Source organism: Bos grunniens, chromosome 4 (assembly GCF_055505025.1).
Source record: "Bos grunniens cultivar Pamir isolate PY7600 chromosome 4, Bosgru_T2T1.0, whole genome shotgun sequence".
NCBI classification, from domain to species: Eukaryota; Metazoa; Chordata; class Mammalia; order Artiodactyla; family Bovidae; genus Bos; species Bos grunniens.
In genome coordinates this window covers 110,477,025-110,498,506 of record NC_141168.1, presented here as the reverse complement: position 1 = coordinate 110,498,506, position 21,482 = coordinate 110,477,025, and the positions used below count along the sequence as shown (strand labels likewise).

Here is a 21,482-nt window from a genome sequence, read left to right as displayed (position 1 = left end):
GGGACTCTCAAGAGTCTTCTCCAACACCACAGTTATGACTATACAGTGGAAGTGAGAAACAGATTTAAGGGACTAGATCTGATAGATAGAGTGCCTGATGAACTATGGATGGAGGTTCGTGACATTGTACAGGAGACAGGGAGCAAGACCATTCCCAAGAAAAAGAAATGCAAAAAAGCAAAACGGCTGTCTGAGGAGGCCTTACAAATAGCTGTGAAGAGAAGAGAAGTGAAAAGCAAAGGAGAAAAGGAAAGATATACCCATTTGAATGCAGAGTTCCAAAGAATAGCAAGGAGAGATAAGAAAGCCTTCTTCAGTGATCAATGCAAAGAAATAGAGGAAAACAACAGAATGGGAAAGACTAGAGATCTCTTCAAGAAAATCAGAGATACCAAGGGAACATTTCATGCAAAGATGGGCTCGAAAAAGGACAGAAATGGTATGGACCTAACAGAAGCAGAAGATATTAAGAAGAGGTGGCAAGAATACACAGAAGAACTGTACAAAAAAGATCTTCATGACCGAGATAATCACGATGGTGTGATCACTCACCTAGAGCCAGACATCCTGGAATGTGAAGTCAAGTGGGCCTTAGGAAGCACTACGAACAAAGCTAGTGGAGGTGATGGAATTCCAGTTGAGCTATTTCAAATCCTGAAAGATGATGCTGTGAAAGTGCTGCACTCAATATGCCAGCAAATTTGGAAAACTCAGCGGTGGCCACAGGACTGGAAAAGGTCAGTTTTCATTCCAGTCACAAAGAAAGGCAATGCCAAAGAATGCTCAAACTACCGCACAATTGCACTCATCTCACACGCTAGTAAAGTAATGCTCAAAATTCTTCAAGCCAGGCTTCAGCAATACATGAACTGTGAACTTTCAGATGTTCAAGCTGGTTTTAGAAAAGGCAGAGGAACCAGAGATCAAATTGCCAACATCTGCTGGATCATCGAAAAAGCAAGAGAGTTCCAGAAAACCATCTATTTCTGCTTTACTGACTATGCCAAAGCCTTTGACTGTGTGGAGCACAATAAACTGTGGAAAATTCTGAAAGAGATGGAAATACCAGACCACCTGACCTGCCTCTTGAGAAACCTATATGCAGGTCAGGAAGCAACAATTAGAACTGGACATGGAACAACAGACTGGCTCCAAATTGGGAAAGGAGTACGTCAAGGCTGTATATTGTCACCCTGCTTATTTAACTTATATGCAGAGTACATCACAAGAAATGCCGGGCTGGAGGAAGCACAAGCTGGAATCAAGATGGAATCAGATTGTCGGGAGAAATACCAATAACCTCAGATATGCAGATGACACCACCCTTATGGCAGAAAGTGAAGAAAAACTAAAAAGCCTCTTGATGAAAGTGAAAGAAGAGAGTGAAAAAGTTGGCTTAAAACTAAACATTCAGAAAACTAAGATCATGGCATCTAGTCCCATCACTGCATGGCAGACAGATGGGGAAACAGTGACTGAGTTTATTTTTATGGGCTCCAAAATCACTGCGGATGGTGACTGCAGCCATGAAATTAAAAGACGCTTGCTCCTTGGAAGGAAAGTTATGACAACCTAGATAGCATATTCAAAAACAGAGACGTTACTTTGCCAACAAAGGTCCATCTAGTCAAGGCTATGGTTTTTCCAGTGGTCATGTATGGATGTGAGAGTTGGACTGTAAATAAAGCTGAGTGCCGAAGAATTGATGCTTTTGAACTGTGGTGTTGGAGAAGACTCTTGAGAGTCCCTTGGACTGCAAGGAGATCCAAACAGTCCATCCTAAAGCAGATCAGTCCTGGGTGTTCATTGGAGGGACTGATGTTGAAGCTGAAACTCCAATACTTTGGCCACCTGATGTGAAGAGCTGACTCATTTGAAAAGACCCTGAGGCTGGGAACGATTGAGGGCAGGAGGAGAAGGGAACGACAGAGGATGAGATGGTTGGATGGCATCACCGACTCAATGGACATGGGTTTGGGTGGACTCTGGGAGTTGGTGATAGACAGGGAGGCCTGGTGTGCTGCGGTTCATGGGGTCGCAAAGAGTCAGATACGACTGAGCGACTGAAGTGAACTGATGTATATTTATGTTACTCCCGATTTTTAACCATGATAAGTAAAGCTAAAATAAATATCCATGGAGTTATGTTTATTTGTCAGATTGCACCTTCAGAATAAATTTCTACGAGCTAAAGGCAATGGCACCCCACTCCAGTACTCTTGCCTGGAAAATCCCATGGATGGAGGAGCCTGGTGGGCTGAAGTCCATGGGGTCGCTAAGAGTTGGACATGACTGAGCGACTTCGCTTTCACTTTTCACTTTAATGCATTGGAGAAGGAAATGGCAACTAGCTCCAGTGTTCTTGCCTGGAGAATCCCAGGGACGGGGGAGCCTGGTGGGCTGCCAACTATGGGGTTGCACAGAGTCGGACACGACTGAAGTGACTTAGCAGCAATACTATATCAAAGGGTATACACATTTAAATTTTGCTAAACATTGCTGTAAGTGGCCCCTAGAAGATCAAACACTTAGGTTTCTATAATTCTTTTAATATAGGCTTACTCCCTTAGGCTACTACCATTGTTGCTTTGACTTGCCTTTTTTTTAAACGTATATATTTTATTTATTTATTTAGGCTCAGCCAGGTCTTAGCTGTGGCATGTGGGATCGAGTCCCCTGCCCAGGGATCGAATCTGGGCCCCCTGCATTAAGAGTGCAGAGTCTTATCCACTGGACAACCAGGGAAGTCCCTGCCTAGCTGTTAATAGTCCTGCACCAGTTCTAATATTTTGCTTTTCATTACTGTGAGCAGGAAAACTAGCCAAGCTTATTGTGTAAAGTCTTAAATTTAGCAAGCATTCAACAATAGTACCATCATTAGAGTTTACAGAATTGCATTTATTTTTAAAGTCAGCGGACCCTAAAGAATAAAGAGATTAGGGGTACGGGACTGTGTGTCCCACCTGCTATACTTTTGGTTTAGTCAGAAGGCCTTTTCTCTCACTCAAAGTAATTCACATTTTAGTACCTTTCCGTTTACAAAGCCCTTTCATATATATTATTTCTCTTAAGTGAGATTAATCCTAAAAGGCGAGGCTAGAAACTGAAAAACTGCCTTAAGTCACTGCCAGTAAGTACATAAGGGTGAAAGTGAAAGCGAAGTCGCTCAGTCACGTCCGACGCTTTGCGACCCCGTGGACTGTAGCCTATCAGGCTCCTCCGTCCATGGGATTTTCCAGGCAAGAGTGCTGAAGTGGATTGCCATTTCCTTCTCCAGGGGATCTTCCCGACCCAGGAATCAAACCCAGGTCTCCCGCATTGCAGGCAGACGCTTTACCGCCTGAGCCACCAGGGAAGCCCAATTTGAGTCCCACTACATAAGAGTAGTGGGACTCAAGTTCAGTTCCTCCACTAGCTCCATTAAGCATGCTACCCCTAAGTCACATGGTGGAGGTCTGATTCCTCAGTCAACAGGACGTTGTTTTTTAAAATAATATTCTACCATGATGATATATTTTGAAATTTGACATAGGTAATTTAGGAACATTTAGAGTAACTGCTATACTGTAGCAGCCTTGCATATCTGGAATAAACCCTACTTGATTGTGGTATATAATTCTTTTTATACATTAGTTGATCACATTTGGTAATATTTTGTTAAGGATTTCTGCATCTGTGTTCATGATGGGTCTTAGTTGGTAGTTTTCTTGTGATGCCTGTCTTGTTTTGGTATTAGGTGATGCTGGCCTCACAGAATAGACTAGACTCTCCTCTGCTCCCACCCCCTGGAAGAGACTGCAGACAACCGGGACAACTTCTTCCTTGAGAGTTTAGTAGTGTGTGCCCAGCGCACCCACCTGGGTGTGTGCTTTCTGTTTGAGAACGATATTAATCACAGACTCAATTTCTTTAATAGATGTAAGCCATTTCATATCGTCATTATTCTTGTGTGAGTTTTGGCAGCCTGTGTCTTTCAAGGAGTTGGTCTATTTATCTAGGTTATCAAATTTTTAGGCATAGAGCTAAAAATTTTTAGGGGCACAAGCTGTTTATTACGATTCCTACTTTATTATGCGTTTTTAAAATTTATTTTTAATTGGAGGATAACTGCTTTACCACGTTGTGTTAGTTTCTGCCTACAAGACTAAGTACATGCTTATTCCCTCCCTCTTGAGCCTCGCCCCCACCGCCTGCCCATTATACCCCACTAGGTCAGCATAGAGCCTTATCATCCCTTTAATGTCTGTGGGATCTATACTGATGCCCCCTTTTTCATTTCTTATACTAGTAATTTGTATCCTTTTTTTTTTTTTTTTCTTAGCCTGCCTAAGGGTTTATCAGTTTTTACTGATCTTTAAAAAAAAAAAAAAAAAGCCTTTGGTTTCACACTGATTTTCCCTACTGGTTTCCTGTTTTCACTTCAATAGCTTCTACTCTAATTCATATTATTTCTTCTGCTTACATTGGATTTAATTTGTTCTTCTGTTTCTAGTTTACTAAAGTAGAAACCTGGATTACTGGAGTAGTTGCTCTATTTCAAGTAAGAAATCAAAAGAAAGCAACTGGGGTAGTAAGAGGAAAAAAGTTATCATGCTGCAGTTAAAAGTGAATAGAAATAAAAAAGCCTTATGATTTTGAATTGGGAAAAAAAAAACACAAAAACCCACAAAGACTCACAAAAATCACACTGCAGCTCTGGAAAAAATACTGCATTGGTAGAGAAGAAAACTGTGAGGCCCTTCAAAGAGCAGGGAACCTCTAGTAAGACTGACAAAGATTAAAACAAGAGAAGACACAAATTACCAATATCAGGAAACAGGGCCTAACAGATTTCCAATCCGTGAAAAGCACAGTAAGACGTGCTGCTGTAGGAAATATACACTGGTACAGCCACTGTGGAGAACAGTATGGAGGTTCTTTAAAAAACTAAAAACAGAACTACCATCTGACCCAGCAATCCCATTACTAGGCATATACCCAGAGAAAAACATAACTCAAAAAGACACTTGCAGTCCAGTATTCACTGCAGCACCATTTACAATAGCCAGCACATGGAAGCAAGCTAAATGACCATCAGAGGAATGCATAAAGAAGATGTGGCATACACACACACACACACAACAGAATATCACTCAGCCATAAAAATAATATCGGGTCACCTGTAGAGATGTGAATGGACCTAGAGACTGTCATACAGAGTGAAGTCAGTCAGACAGAGAAGGAAAAATATCATATGACATCCCTGGTATATGGCATCTAAAAAGAAATGATACAAATATACTTACTGACAAAATGAACCGCCTTAGAAAATGAACTTATGGTTGCCAGGGGGAGGGGACAGTTAAGGACTCTGGGAAGGTCACGTACACACTGCTATATTTAAAATGGATAATCAACAAAACACTACAGTCCAGCACAAGGAACTCTGCTCAGTGTCACGCGGCAGCCCAAATGGGAGGGGAGCTTGGCAGAGAACAGACACATGTACGGCTGAGGCCTCCACTGTTCACCTGAAACTGTCACAATACTGTTAATCGGCTATACCCCAATACAAAATGCTTCTTGGGGTTAAAAAAAAGATGTGGCATGTGTGCACGTGCGTGCGCACACACACACACACACACACACACAGAGGAATACTACTCAGCCATAAAAAGGAATGAAACTGGGTCATTTGTAGAGATGTGAATGGACTTAGAGACTGTTACAGAGTGAAGTCAGGAGAACAAATATCATATTAATGCATATATGTGGAATCTAGACAAATGGTATAGATGATCTTATCTGCAAAGCAGAAACAGAGACACAGACATAGAGAACAAACCTATGGGCATCCAGTGAGGAAAGAAGGGGTGGTGGATGAATTAGGAGATTGGGATTGACATACATATACTATTGATACTATGTATACAGTAGATAACTAATAAGGACACTGCTGTAGAGCTCAGGGAGCTCTACTCAATGCTCCGTGGTGACCTAAATGGGACACACACAAACGGAAGGCAATCTAAAAAACAGGGCACGTATGTATACCTATAGCTGATTCACTCTGCTGTACAGCAGAAACTAACATTGTCAAGCAATTATAGTGTCAGGCACTCAGTCGTGGCCGACTCTGCGAGCCCACGGACTGTAGCCCACCAGGCTCCTCTGTCCGTGGGATTCTCCAGGCAAGAACACTGGAGTGGGTTGCCATTCCCTTCTCCAGTAAAGCAACTATACTCCTATAAAAAAATTTTTAAAAGAGCACAGTTAGAGAATACTACAAGCAACTTCATGCTCACAAATTTGACAAGTTAGAAGAAACAAACACATTCTTCAAAAACTACAAACTACCCAACACCAGCCAAAATGAAACAGATGATTAAAGACTTTGAATTTATAAAAAATATATAAAGAAATCTCTAGGCACAGATGGTTTCAGTGGAGATTTTACCAAACATTTTAAAGAATTTACATCAATTTTATACAATCTCTTCCAAAAAACAGAACAGAAGGGAACACTTTTCAACTCATTCTGTGAGGCCAGTATTACTCTGAGAGCAAAACCAAAGGCAGAACTACAGGCTAATATTGATCGTGAATTTACATGCAAAAATCCTTAACAGAATATCAGCAAACAGAACTCAGCAAAGTACAAAAAGAATAAGAAACCACTACTAGGTGGGATTTATTACAGATTTGCATGGCCAATTCAACATTTCAACATTAATCAGCCCCGTTAACATGCTCTGTTGTTGTTTAGTCACTAAGCCATGTCTGACCCTTTGCGACCTCATGGGCTGTAGCCTGCCAGGCTCCTCTGTCCACAAGATTTTCCAGGCAAGAATACTGGAGTAGGTTGCCATTTCCTTCTCCAGGGGATCTTCCCAACTCAGGGATCAAACCTGTGCCTCCTGCATTGACAGGTGGATTTTTTACTACTGAGTCACCAGGGAATCCCGATTTAACACCCTACCAACATCATAAAAAAGAAAATTCAAACAATCATATCAATAGAAATAGAAAAACAGCAGGGAGAGCATTGCCCAATTCCACACTATTTTCTCAATATCTAATAGCAGGCGCTCAAAAATATTAGTGAATGAGTAAATCTTTCCATCTATCGTATCAACAACCCTACATAACAGATGATTAAAACTCAAAGAGAGCGGAATTAAAAATGGCTAATCAGGTACTTCCCTGATGGCCCAGTGGCTAAGACTCTGCATTCCCAATGCAGGGGGCCCAGGTCTGATCCCTGGTCAGGGAACTAGATCCCACAGGCTGCGACTAGGAGGCTGTATGGCACAACGAAAAGACCCTACATGCTGCAGCCAAGACCAGGCGCAGCCATATACATATTTCTCAATTTTTTTTAAAGTTAAAAAAATGCTAATTAATGAAAATGAGCATATTTTAACCACATACCTTTCCTCCCGTGAGTAAAAGGGCTCCATTTCTAAGTCCTGCCACAAGGGACACCAGTTGCCGAGACAAAGGGCGCCCCAGGAGGCTATGAGTGATGTGCTCCATGGAGGAGACGCCTAAGGAATTCACTCCTCTGCAAAACATGTAAATTGCATGATCAAACGCTAAAACAGGATAAAATCTACCTATAAACAATTTGGAAATTTTCCTTCGTAGCCTAATGATTTATAAAAAGAGTAAAATCTTGGAAATTTTCCCTTACTTGAAAGTAAAATGATTTAATGCCAAATCTGAGTCACAGATTTTAAAACTAATTTTACTATTTTCATATATGTGCAGTAACTAGAAATTCTGTCCAAATAGGAATCCTTAAGGGGATTTGTCTTAATATACACATATATCCCCCTCAAAATGATTTCTGGCTTGTTAATCAACATTATCATACATGAGTGCTTTTAAAGTATTAGGATAACTGAAGACTTATTTCCTCTTAAACATCATCTTTGAAATCCAGTTTCAATCTGAAGATTACGCAAACATGAACTTCAACCTACTTCCTGATTCTGCCAGTTTATTTCTGATAATAAATTTCATAAATTATTAAAATTAGTCTGACCTGAAGAGTTTTTACTTTATAAAGTAGATTATTTACTTTAAAAAGCAGATTATTGTTGCTCTGTAGTTTAATCCTTTAACTAAAACCTTTCTAGGTTATACTATTACAGAAAATCAAATCACTACTACTACATCCATTAAAGGCCTCTGTGACAAATTCTAAGAAGTAACGGTTTATGTGAGATTCTTATACTGTATTAAGAGCTAAAGAAATTGAGGAGGTTCTTTTCAAATTTGTCTTAAAAGTTAAAGAAAACACAAATAATTCCCATCAATCAGTACATCTATAAGACAGTGAAGGAATAACTTAATTTGAAATATTTTTAAACATTCAACTAATGTCTTTGGATTTAACTTTCAAAGCGAATTTATTAATTTCAAAAAATTATTGTTTTATTCAAGCATGTATGATCCAGGTCATATCTAGTTGGCTCTCTTCTCACAGATCAAATCTCAAAGTAAAATTTCTAATAAGTTTCAGACTTTCAGTTTATCTCAGAAGAGAAGGCAAATTACTAAGCCAGGTGTGAAAACAGAAACAATCCTTGAAAAAACTATCTACCATTACATTAGTAAGACTAGTCAACGACACTGACATCTAATTTAATATTTACACATAAAAGCCCTAAGACAGGTAATGTTAAATGTGTCTAAACGTGCCAGTTTGGCCGTAACTTCTTACCCCAAGCAGTTCAGCTTTAAAAAAGGAAGAATAAAGTCAATTTCCTCACTGTTTTCTTCTTTTACCATAGGATCTAGAAGGACCTATAGTAGCAAGGAAAAATCAATTTTACATGTCAAAATAATACCTTTTGCCTGCTTTTCTTGGGTTCCAGGAAACTGAATTGCTGATTCTGTTACACCAGAGAGAAAAGATATACTGTGCATGCAAGATTATTACTTAAAACAGCCCTGACAATAATAATTTACTCATCTAAGGAATATAAATATTTAACAAGCAGTAAAGAATGTCTTCTTCATACAGTTTAGAGATATATCTTTATTTGCAATTTTGATTTATGTCGCATTCTTTTCACAATTTTCCATCTGTATAGTCTCTGAATGGTATTCCTTAAATTGTATTTCACCAAAGTAAAGAAATAATATCTAGTTTCAAACCACTGAAATTCTAAATGACTTTAATTCACCTTCAGTTCTATAATGACAGTAAATATCCTAACCAAAACATAATGTTCTAAAAAGAGTACTTTAAACATATATCTGGAAGAAAAGTAATCTGATAATAGTTGTGAAGAGTTGAGAATTTAAGAATTGACAAAATAATATGGGCTGTGCAGCAAAATTGCAAATAAAAATATGAAGTTAAAAAAAAAGTTACCCCCCCTCAGCTAAGTTTTCATTTGTTCCCATACTAGAAGAGTTTAAAATCATGATCCATTGGCCAGTTAACACGATCAATTCTATTCCTAGAACAGTTTTGCTGAAGCATCCATTTTAAATTTAGGATACATCAATCATTTGTTTAAGTAAGTTAAAGAGATTACAGAATAAAATATTTTAAATCAAGTTATTCCTTACTCTTATCATTTGAGTTTCTAATACAGTTTAGGATGCAAGGTCTTAACAAGTAAATTCATACTTTAGAATCAATCACATGTGAAAATATTATCATTAAATATTCAGTAGTACGTAATTACTTGTATTGTCATCTTCTGCAGCAGATTGGTACTCAACAGAAAAATATTTTTTTCTTTTTCCTTTTCCCAAGAATGAACTATATTCAGAGAAAACTCCTTCACCCCTATTAAAAAGAAAGTAATAAATGTAGTTAGTACTGAAGCTGAGATGAAATAATTTAAAATTTAAATTTATTTACATTTAAATAAAAGGATTCTTTGATACATAAAATCTACTGTTTAATTATCATTATTAGGTTTCCTGTTCATACCTATCACAAGATGGAAAAACAATGAAAAATTGTCCGACTTCTTTAATAGGAAAAATATGAAAATAACAAATAAAATATACTTACCATCTTTCATTTCCAGTTTAATGTACTCCTCCTCTGATACTATGAGAGGAACTGCGGTAGTGGCAGACTGCTGCAGCCATGAGTAGAACACAGTTTTTATGTCTTCTTCACTTACGTCTTCAGACTGCCAGAGGAAAGGAAACAAACAGTGGCGATATTCTACTACCTGAACTTAACATTCTTATTTTAATACCTTATCTTGCCAGTAAAACGATGGTCACAGGCACAGGTTTGGGACTTGACATTACAGTACAATGAGTATGGTGTGGCCTGAAGAAAAACTCATACAAATGGCAAAGTTTTAAATGCTCCTGTTTTCTATGCCCAGTGATACACAGAGCATAATTCAGCTCACTTGATAACCATTCCAACCCTATTCTCTCCTGCTTCCTGTGAAGCAAACTCTGTAGTCAGGGAGCGGGATCCTCTGTTCCCAGCTTGGAGCTGTGTGTGCACGTGTGTGGCTGCACTCTGGCCAACGAATTACCATCAGCAACCCAAGAGGAGGCCTTCTCTCCCGAACTGAACGGTGGAGAAACCCTGCAAGAAGAAGATGCCTTTCCTTCTGCTGAAAGGATGCAGATGTGACGTCTATCACCACCGTAAGCACCCTGCATCTGAGAGGAGGAGACAAAGGCTAAAGGTGACAGAGAGAACGATCGAAGGGGCCTGCGTCGTGCTTACGTGGTCTAACCACTGTGAGCTCCTCCAAACTTCTTTGCACAAGAGAAAAACAAACTCTTTGTGTGTTAGTCTCACTTTATTTTTTTTCTATGATGGCTGATACGTTCAACAAGTAGAGTGTTAATAAACTGTTCAAAAGATATGAAGAAATTCTGAGAAAAACTAATTTCTGAAGCTTTTAGATTAATATTACTAAGTTTAAACAAGCTTCTTGAAATACAAAACAGAACTAACCAAAATTCATATGTGAAGGACTCTATCTGCCTAGGAAAATAAACTTCTACCATTTTGCAACTCCCATATCTATTATCTAACAGCTTATATATAACAACTCATATCTGTTATCTCTCTTCATTCATTAGATCCACTGATTAAGCTTGGTTTAGAATACACTCACTACTAAAAAAGCAAGCTAAACTAAGAAAAGGCATCACTTTCCCACTCTTAAAAATCACAGAAATAAGTCAGTTACTTCTTTGTATATTATTGGAAAATGGGATTAAAGACCTAGAGAAAGTCATAACATGAAAATGAAAACTTTTAAATCAAGAATTTTAGAATCAGAAAGCAACTCATAGTTCCTCTAGAATCAAACACCTTTCTGTCCTAAAGGATATAATCAGCCTAGAGAGACCTGCCGAGGTCACAGAGCTCCCACCACAGCACACAACTAGGGATAGGCAGGGGAATACCCCATTGCTGATACCAGAGGGAAAACACAAAACTCATGAGCAGTGGCTAATTACTTTTGTACATAAGACCTAGTTTTTGAAAAAAAATATCAAGATCAATAACCACGTTAAAAGCAGAGCTCCCATAAACTTAAAAAAAAAAGAGAACTCAGAACTTTATAAGTCAGAGCCATAAAAGTTCCACATTACAAATCTTTTATACTGTGGCCTATATGTTTAAAGATTACTTAAGAATATCAATGCAATATAGACAGCAAAATATCTGACTCTGAAAATCCTGGAGTTATCAAGACAATGTTAAATTACCTTCACATGGTTTTTAAAAAGATACTGAGAGACAAGACAGAGATAAGAGGGCAAGCAAAAGGACCTCAGCTCACCTCTTCTCAAGAAAAGAGCTAAATCACAGCTAACTGCTGTATAAACATCTACAAAAAACCCTGAACCTACCATAAAAGATATTCTACATCCAAAGAAAAGAAAAGCCACAATAAGACAGCAGGGGGGTGCTTCTGTGATATAATCCAATCCTACACCCACGGGGTGGGAGACCCACACACTGGAAAATCATAGTATGGCAGAAGTTCTGCCACAGGAGTGAGAGCGCTCTGGGCCCCGTGTCAGCGGCCCAGGCGGGGGTCTGGCACCGGGAGGAGGAGCCATCAGTGTCTCTGGCCAGTGAAGGCCAGTGCAGCTTCCAAGCCAGTGCTCAGCAAGGCTTCACCCGCACTACGATGCAGGGCTAGACAGTGAGGCCACGGGAACCCGGGCGGAACTGCCCGCAGGCTGTGGGCGGCTCCCTGGGGAGGCGGGGACTGGCTGGGGCTCGCTGTGAGGACAAGGACAGCAGTGGCAGGGGCTCCGGGCACTGTTCACAGGCGTGAGCTCTCCCGGAGGCCTGGCCTCCCCAACAGCCTGCAGGCTCCAGCACTGGGACGCCCCAGAACCACCACCAGGGCGGGAGCACAGCCCAGCTCAGGAACAGACAGGCTGCCCAAAGGTCTCCCTGAGCCAACATTGGCCTCCGAACACATCCTTGACACAGCCCTGCCGACAGACAGACAAGACCTAGACCCACTCACCGGGGGGCAGGCAGCAGTCTCTCCCAACAGGAGGCCTGCACACGCCCCTGGATCAACCTCACCAACTAGGGGGGAGACAGCAGAAGCAAGAAGAACCACAAACCTGTAGCCTGAGGAACAGAGACCACGAACACAGAAAGTTAGAAAGTATGACCCAGCTGAGAAACCAGATAAAACCCCAGAAGAACAACTAAGTGAAGTAGAGACAGGCAATCTGCCTGGAAAAGAATTCAGCGTAATTAGAGTAAAGATGACTCAAGATCTCAACAAAACAATGGTGGCATAGACAGAGGACACAAGAAATGTTTAACAAAGAACCAGAAGCTTGAAAAAACAAGCAGAGATTTAGGAGAGGTGGCAAGAACACACAGAACTGTCCCAAAAAGCTCTTAATGACCTGGATAACCAAGACAATGTTGTCACTCAGCAAGAGCCAGACTTCCTGGAGTGTGAACTTAAGTGGGCTTTAGGAAGCATTACTATCAATGAAGCTAGTGGAGGTGATGGGATTCCAGCTGAGCTATTTCAAATCCTGAAAGATGATGCTGTTAAAAGTGCTCCACTCAATATATCAGCAAATTTGGAAAACCCAGCAGTGGCCACAGGACTGGAAAAAGTCCGTTTTCATTCCAATCCCAAAGAAGGGCAGTGCCAAAGAATGTAAAAACTACCACACGTTTGCACTCATTTCTCATGCTAGTAAGGTTATACTCAAAAATCCTTCAAGCTAGGCTTCAGCAATACTTAAAAACCAAGACCTTCCAGGTGTACAAGCTGGACTTAGAAAAGGCAGAGGAAAGGGAACCCTCTTACACTGTTGGTGGGAATGCAAACTAGTACAGCCACTATGGAGAACAGTGTGGAGATTCCTTAAAAAACTGCAAATAGAACTGCCATACAACCCAGCAATCCCACTGCTGGGCATACACACTGAGGAAACCAGAATTGAAAGAGACACGTGTACCCCAATGTTCATCGCAGCACTGTTTATAATAGCCAGGACATGGAAGCAACCTAGATGTCCATCAGCAGATGAATGGATAAGAAAGCTGTGGTACATATACACAATGGAGTATTACTCAGCCATTAAAAAGAATACATTTGAATCAGCTCTAATGAGGTGGATGAAACTGGAGCCTACTATACAGAGTGAAGTAAGCCAGAAAGAAAAACACCAATACAGTATACTAACGCATATATATGGAATTTAGAAAGATGGTAACAATAACCCTGTATACGAGGCAGCAAAAGAGACACTGATGTATAGAATAGTCTTTTGGACTCTGTGGGAGAAGGAGAGGGTGGGATGATTTGGGAGAATGGCACTGAAATACATATAATATCATATATGAAACGAGTCGCCAGTCCAGGTTCGATGCACGATTCTGGATGCTTGGGGCTGGTGCACTGGGACGACCCAGAGGGATGGTACGGGGAGGGAGGAGGGAGGAGGGTTCAGGATGGGGAACACGTGTATACCTGTGGCGGATTCGTTTCAATATTTGGCAAAACCAATACAATATTGTAAAGTTTAAAAATAAAATAAAATTAAAAAAAAAAAAGAAAGAAAAGGCAGAGGAACAACATTCACTGGATCATAGACAAAGCAAGGGAATTCCAGAAAAAAAACTACTTCTGCTTCACTGACTATGGGAAAGCCGATCACAACAAACTGGAAAATTCTTAGAGATGGGAATACCAGACCATCTTACCTGTCTCCTGAGAAACCTGTATGCGGGTTAGGAAGCCATAGTTAGAACCTTACAAGGAACAACAGACTGGTTCAAACTTGAGAAGAGAGTACGTCAAAGCTGTATACTATTTAACTTATACAGAGAGTACATTATACAAAATACTGGGCTGGATGAGTTACAAGCTGGAATCAAGACTGCTGGGAGAAATATCAACAACCTCAGATATGCAGATGACACCACCCTAACAGCACAAAGTGAAGAGGAACTAAAAAGCCTCTTGATGAAGGTGAAAGAGCAGAGTGAAAAAGATGGCTTACAACTCAGCACTCAAAAAGCTAACATCATGACATTTGGTCCCATCACTTCACGGCAAACAGATGGGGAAAAAGTAGAAGCAGTGACAGTTTCTCTTCTTCTGTTCCAAAATCACTGTGGACAGTGACTGCAGCCATGAAATCAGAAGCTTGCTTCTTGGGCAGCAAGCTGTGACAAACCTACAGTTGTATTAAAAAGCAAAGACATCACTTCACTGACAAATGTCCATATAGTCAAAGCTAGGGTCTTTGCACTACTCATGTACTGATGAGAAAATTAGACCATAAAGAAGGCTGAGTGCCAAAGAATTGATGCTTTCAAACTGTGGTGCTGGAGAAGATGCTTGAGAGTCTCTTGAACCGCAGGAGATTAAACTAGTCAATCCTAAAGGAAATCAGTCCTGAATATTCATTGAAAGGACTGATGCTGAAACTCAAATATTTGTATATCAATATTCACAGCAGCATTAATCAGAAGTTTAAAAAAAAAACAAAAAACAGCAGAAATAACCCCAGCATCCATCAACAGATGAATAAACAACATGTATATATACATACAATGGAATACTATGCAGCCATAAGCAGGAATGAAGTTTGATATATGCTATAGTGTGGATAAACCCTGACAACACGTTAAATGAAATAACAGAGACACAAAAGGCAAATATTGTATGATTTCACTTAATATAAGATCTAGAATAAGCAAATTCAGAGACTGATCGCAGTTGAGAATTGGGGGAGGAAAGGGTGGGGAGTGATTGCCTAATGGGCACAAAGTTTCTATTCAGGGCATGGGAAAGTTTCAGAAATAGTGATGGTTTCATGTTATAAATGTACTTAATGGCACTAAATTGCACACTTAAAGAGTTAAAACAGCATTTTATCTTATATGTATTTTATCACAATAAAACCAAAAGGCAATAAGACTTCGTTGCCCTTCTAGAATAAAGGAGTACATTCTTATTACTTAGCTAAAGCAGCTAGAAATTTTACAATGCATGTAAAATAAGTGTGATATAACATATAAATGTGAACTCACCAAGTTTTCTGTAGGTTGTAGTTTTAGAGATCTCGGAATGTTAGGGGTAATTTCCACTGGAGTTATTCTGACAACTGCATGCATTTCTATATTTAGTCTCTTTCTCAGGTCATGTGGAATCTGAAATATATAAAAGTGAATTTAAAATATAAATGTTAAAATCTTGATTAAGAAATATTCCACAGCATAAATGCTGATATTAATTTCTATCAACTCAGGTGAATGATAAGATACTGCCATGACTGACAGTATAGGTGGGCATTCAGGTACTAATACTAACATTTCAATTTTTCCCTACAGTTGTTTCTTTAACGTCCTCTTCAGAAGGTGATCACTTTTGGTCTCTCAGGTTAAGGCAGCCTGAGCTCCTGGTGGCAGCTAACTGCCACCTCTCACTGGCCACACTCCCAGCCTGACCGCAGAGTGGCAACTGCAGGCTCCTCACCGCCGTCTCTCCTGGTCTCCAGGACTTGGTCACCACTTTTTCACCCCATCCTCACCATATAACATCAAGGAAATAACAGTGCTTCCTGCCTAATGGCAGAACGATTAGCAGAAACAGACAGGTCCATTAACAAGTTCAGACAATATGATTTTCAAGATGCAGTGGGACCTTCTTGAGTAAGAGATTAGAGATAACAGAAAATATGAGGCACGGTTGGAGCTTTAAGAATGATGTAGGCTGAAGAGATCACAACCTGTAAGTCACTGACCTCAAGGTCACAGTCCAAACTGTGAGAGTAAAAGAAACCTACTAAGGAGACTCCCTTTCCTTTCCATCGTTCTTCCCTGTTCCAATAATCTTCCTTCAAAATTAGGTTAAAATAAAGGAGGCTGGTGACTCATTTCCTGTAAAATTAGCATCTGAAGTTGGGATGAGGAGGGGAAATGCTGGGTGCACTACTCTCGCTCTCCATCACAGTAAAGGAACAATACCAGCAGGGCAAGGAGCTTTCTGGGTGCCTCTGAACCCCGGTCATCTCACCCCGTGGGTCTCTCCCTACACTGGGCATTTCCCCCAGTACATACCAAGAGATTCCTTTGCTTTCAAGAAGGTGGAAGCAAATCTTCAGGCATTAAAGATGTGAGGCTTCGTAGGGCACTCCATTTGAAGCATGAACTCAAGAGTCAGCCTGCCAGGGTTTGAATCTTATTCTACTTACTGACTTGTTACCCCAGGCAGGTAATTTTGACCTCTCTGGGCCTGTACCTATCTTAGCTTTACCTGTCCAAGTTTATTAGCCAGAAACACACACAAAAACACACACAAACCTTACCCAAACAAGGACTTTACCCTGCAATCAGAAATGTGTCCCCATGGGAACTGTTGTTGTTAGGCACTCAGTCGTGTTCGAGTCTTTGTGACCCCATGGACTGTAGCCGGCCAGGTTCCTCTGTCCATGGGATTCTCCAGGCAAGAATACTGGAGTGGGTTGCCATTTCCTTCTCCAGATCTTTCCAAACTAGGGATTAAACCCTGGTCTCCTGCATTGCAGGCAGATTCTTTACCATCTGAGCCACCAGAGAAGACTAGAGGAGGGGGGACTTTAAATAGTATTTATTACACTGGTTTTCAACTTGTGCATAAAATATTATAATATTTTAGTTCAAAATTTGGGCAAGTTCAAGCAACATAAAATTATTTTCTAAGATTTATACTAACCCATTTGCTACACACCAGAAACAAACAACATTGTAAATGAACTATAGTACAATTTGGGGCTTCCCTGGTGGCTCAGACAGTAAAGAATCTGCCCGCAATGTGGGAGACCCAGGTTCAATACCTGGGTTGGCAAGATCCCTTGGAGAAGGAATGACTACCCACTCCAGTATTCTTGCCTGGAGAATTCCATGGATAGAGGAGCCTGGTGAGCTATAGTCCATGGGGTTGCAAAGAGTCGGACACAACTGAGCAACTAACACAATATTTTTTAAAAAAAGACTTATACTAACCCAGACTTTCCCAAGATGAAGCACGTCTAAGTTTTTGGTGTATTTAATGGCATTCTTCAGTTCCTCAAGTCCATTCCAGACTACCTTTAGCACACAGGCCTTGCCAGCTTTGTGACTATGGTCTGGGCTAACCTGTTTTTGATCTAGAGGCTCTGACATCTGCTTCTCTTTTTCAGGTGACAGGACATTTTGCTTTGTTCTACTTTGCTGTTGCTTTGGAGAAAGCAGTTTCACTAGCTTTCCATAGGTCACAGTGAAGCTGGGCTCCACATCAAAATATTCCTGGTCCCATGGAAATACATGAATGGCATAATGTTTGTGAAACACAGAAGTTGCTGATGCCTTACACATGCTGGGAGGCTGGGATTTGCATACTCTGAAAATATTGTCCAGAGGAACAACTGCTGACTGCATGTTTTTGAAAGCATTGACTTCAGTTAACCCCCAGGATGTGTCTCGTTTCTTCTCAGACCCAGAAGAGAAAATGCTTCCTATCATAGTCCATAAGCTTGGGATAAATGATGAGTCAATTCTACCCTCTGATTCTCTTTCTTTAGACCCAGCGACTCCTACAGTATTTGATTGAAGTTGCTTGGTTTGAAGTTCTTTTGTCAATCCTTTTTGGTCTCTTCCATAATGATGAAATTTCCCAGGTATACCCTCTGCTTCTGAAAATGTACTCTCTTTGGCTTGGCGGGTCTTTGGCTGAATCAGGAGTCTGCTGTCGGTTTCCAGCCTTCCATAAGGAGCATCTGGTATCAGTGCAGCTGTACAGAAAACAAGGGTCATTAGTGTGCACTGACCTCTACTTTGGAGTCAATGCGACAGTGAAGAGTATGACAGAAAGTGTTACAACAGCACCTACCAATCTGGATAAATATGTAAGTCTGCTGATCAACCCAGACCGGAAAAATGGCTTTTGGAAAAACTATTCGAATCTGATCTAGAAGGTGCTGTTCAAGGAAAGCAGCATGCAGCTCCTAGAAATAAACAAAAAGGTCAGTTCCCTTTACGTTTTGTCTATTTCATGTTTAGAAAGGAAACCTCAACTCTTTCTTATAAAGCAAACCTACTTGGTTTAGAACACCACTCAGAGAAGAGAAATCTAAAGACACAGATATTTTGGGGGATCAGATCGAGATGGAGGAAGAGTAGGATGGGGAGTTCCCCTTCTCCCACAAATGTGCATGTGCAATTGTTCTCACAGAACATCTAGTGAACATTGGTAGAACATTTTCTAGATTTCCAAGGGGCAAAAAATCTCCATTTAACTGTGAAGGACAAAACAAAGAAAAAAAGAGACAGAGAGAAAGGAATCTGGACAGGAGCTAAGAGAGGGGAAAGGTTTCTCCTCGCTTGGAAGCCCTGTCACAGGCGGAGCGATCAGTGGGGACAGAGGAGAGGGGCTCTGGAGTCTCAGAAAGCATAGCAACTGGTTTACAGAGGGCAATGTAGAGACAGACCCGCACAGATGGTCAGTACTGCCACCAGGCCCTGCCCAGTCTCAGATGCTCATCCACAGAGGCAGGTGGGGGCCGAGGCTCAGGCTTCAGAGGCAGAACTGGGGAGAGGACTGGGGTTGGCAGTATGGACAGCCCAAGGGGACTAGCATGTCACGTGCCCCAACCAAGGGAATATGGGGATAAGCCTGGGCCCACCAGAGAGGTAGGGTGATATTGTTAGGGGGCATGCAAGGAGAGGCGCAGGATCTCCACAGAACTCCTCTCCCTCTGTGTGCTCTCAGATGACAGGGCACCACCTACACGAGCTCCGGGGTAGGCACAAGCGGCCGCTACCACCTCAGACTCGAGGTAGCTGCAGACCGCAGCAGGTGGCAGGCACTGCCACCACCAAGGGTCCCATGACTGAGCACCGACTGCTGCTCTTGCCTTTTTGGGACTGTGCGTGGGCCAAGCACCTGCACACCCCTTATCAAGTGGATAATGGACAGCACATGCAGAGAAAAGAGACAGCAAGCATTCAAACCGAAAACAACCCTCAAAGAAGTGTTATATCCACACAAGCTATGCAGGGACGCTCTCACATATAAACAGTCCTCCAAGGCTACAGTAGATGACTGTTTCTCCTAAACTCACAGACTAAGAGAAATATAAGTAAAATGAAGCAGCAGAGGAACTACTCCCAACTAAAAGACCAAGAGAATTCCCCTAAAGGAACAGTGAAACAGATCTCGTCAGTCTAATAGACACCAACTTCAAAGAGAGGTAATGAAAATGCTAAGGGGATTAAGAAAGGCTATCATCAGAAGTGCAAACTGCTATAAAAAGGAACTAGGGCCTATAAGGAGCCAAGAAAAGTTAGAAAATTCATTTGCCAAGACGAAAGTTGAGCTTAAGGTAATGAATACCAGAATAAATAATGCAAAAGAAAGAATAAGTGATCTGGAAGACAGAACAAAGGAAATTACACGAAACAGCAGACAGAAAGCCAAATGAAAAAAATTAAAGCAATATGAGACCCACTGGATAATAATATAAAGTACATTGATCTATGTGTAATATGTTTTCCATGAGAAGAGAAAAGGGGATTGAAAGTGTATTTGAAGAAATTACGACTAAAAACTTCCCAAACCTAAAGAACCAGATATCCAGATATAGGAAGCGCAGAGGATCCTAAACAATATGAATCCTAACAGACCTACCCAGAGACATACTATAATACAAATGGCAAGAGTTAAAGAGGATTCTAAAGGCAGCAAGACAAAAACAAAGAGTTAATTACAAGGGAACCCCCATAAGCCTATCAGCTGATTTCTCTGCAGAAACACTGCAGGCCAAAAGGGAGCAGCAAAATATATTCAAAGTCTTGAAAGGGAAAATTCTGCAATCTAGAATATTCTATCCAGCAATATTATTGTTTAGAATAAGAAGAAAAATACAGAATTTCTCAGGCAAGCAAAAACTAAATGAATACACCAATAGTAAAACTATGGAAATATTAAAAGATCTCTAAATAGAAAAGAAGCAAGGAGATATAGAAAGGGAGAAATCATGACTGGAAAGTAAATCATTTAAGCTGGCTAGTATAAATATCCAAAAAAAAGGAAAAAATCTATTTGTGAAAGTGATGATAAATACAAGCAACAGCAAAAAGATAAACATGAAGATGTAAAAAAGGACATCAAAATCATAAAATGTGGGGAAGGACAGTAAGAAAATGCACATTTTTTTTTTTTTTAGAATATGTTTGAGCAGATATGACTATCAGTTTAAAGCAAGCAGATATACAAAAGGGTTAACATACTTAAAAAACAGGGCAGTCACAAATCAAAAACATAAAATAAAGGCACAAAACCCAAAAAGAAGCATAAAGTAAGCCATCAAACCACAAAAAGAAAGAGGAAGAAAAACAAAGAATCAACTGGAAAACAAGGTTTAATATGGCAATACATACATATGTATCAATAATTACCTTAAATGTCAATGGACTGAATGCTCCAATCAAAAGACAGAGTGGCAGACTGGATTAAAAAAAAAAAAAGACCCTACAGTATGCAGCCTATATGAGACCCACCTTATGGCAAAGGACACAGATTAGAAGTGAGGGGACAGAAAAAGATATCTCATGTATTGGAAATAAAAGGAAAGCAGAAATTACAATACTTAACATCAGACAAAACAGACTTAAAAACAAATGCCATAAAGAAAGATAAAGGACAACATATAATGGTAGAGGGAGCAATACGAGAAGATGTTATACTTGTCCACATACATGCACCTAATCCAAGAGCACCCAAATATATAAAACACATACTGACAGACATGAGGGCTTCCTTGGTGGTTCAGTGATAAAGAATCTGCCTCTAATTCAGGAGACGTGGGTTCAATCCTTAGGTTGGGAAGATCCCCTGGAGAAGAAAATGGCAACCCACTCCAGTATTCTGCCTGGGAAATCCCATGGACAGAAGGAGCCTGGATGACTACAGTCCACCGGGTCAGAAAGAGTTGGACACGACTTAGTGACTAAACAACAACAGACATAAAGG

At 40.5% G+C, this 21,482-nt stretch overlaps 1 protein-coding gene across 7 annotated transcripts in view; it reads right to left on the bottom strand.

The window, feature by feature from the left end:
* PEX1 (peroxisomal biogenesis factor 1) overlaps positions 1-21,482 on the bottom strand; it is an 81,619-nt gene that overhangs the window by 41,260 nt on the left and 18,877 nt on the right. For 5 of the 7 annotated variants that reach the window (XM_086397901.1, XM_086397900.1, XM_086397899.1 and 2 more), the window contains 7 exons: positions 18,342-18,456; positions 17,477-18,243; positions 15,524-15,643; positions 10,019-10,142; positions 9,684-9,787; positions 8,708-8,790; positions 7,411-7,543 (listed from right to left, as the gene is read on the bottom strand). In XM_086397901.1, coding sequence (XP_086254027.1) covers positions 7,411-7,543; positions 8,708-8,790; positions 9,684-9,787; positions 10,019-10,142; positions 15,524-15,643; positions 17,477-18,243; positions 18,342-18,456 — 1,446 coding nt within the window. The remainder of the gene's footprint in view (positions 1-7,410; positions 7,544-8,707; positions 8,791-9,683; positions 9,788-10,018; positions 10,143-15,523; positions 15,644-17,476; positions 18,244-18,341; positions 18,457-21,482) is intronic. The other 2 variants (XM_086397906.1, XM_086397905.1) reach the window with 1 other exon arrangement.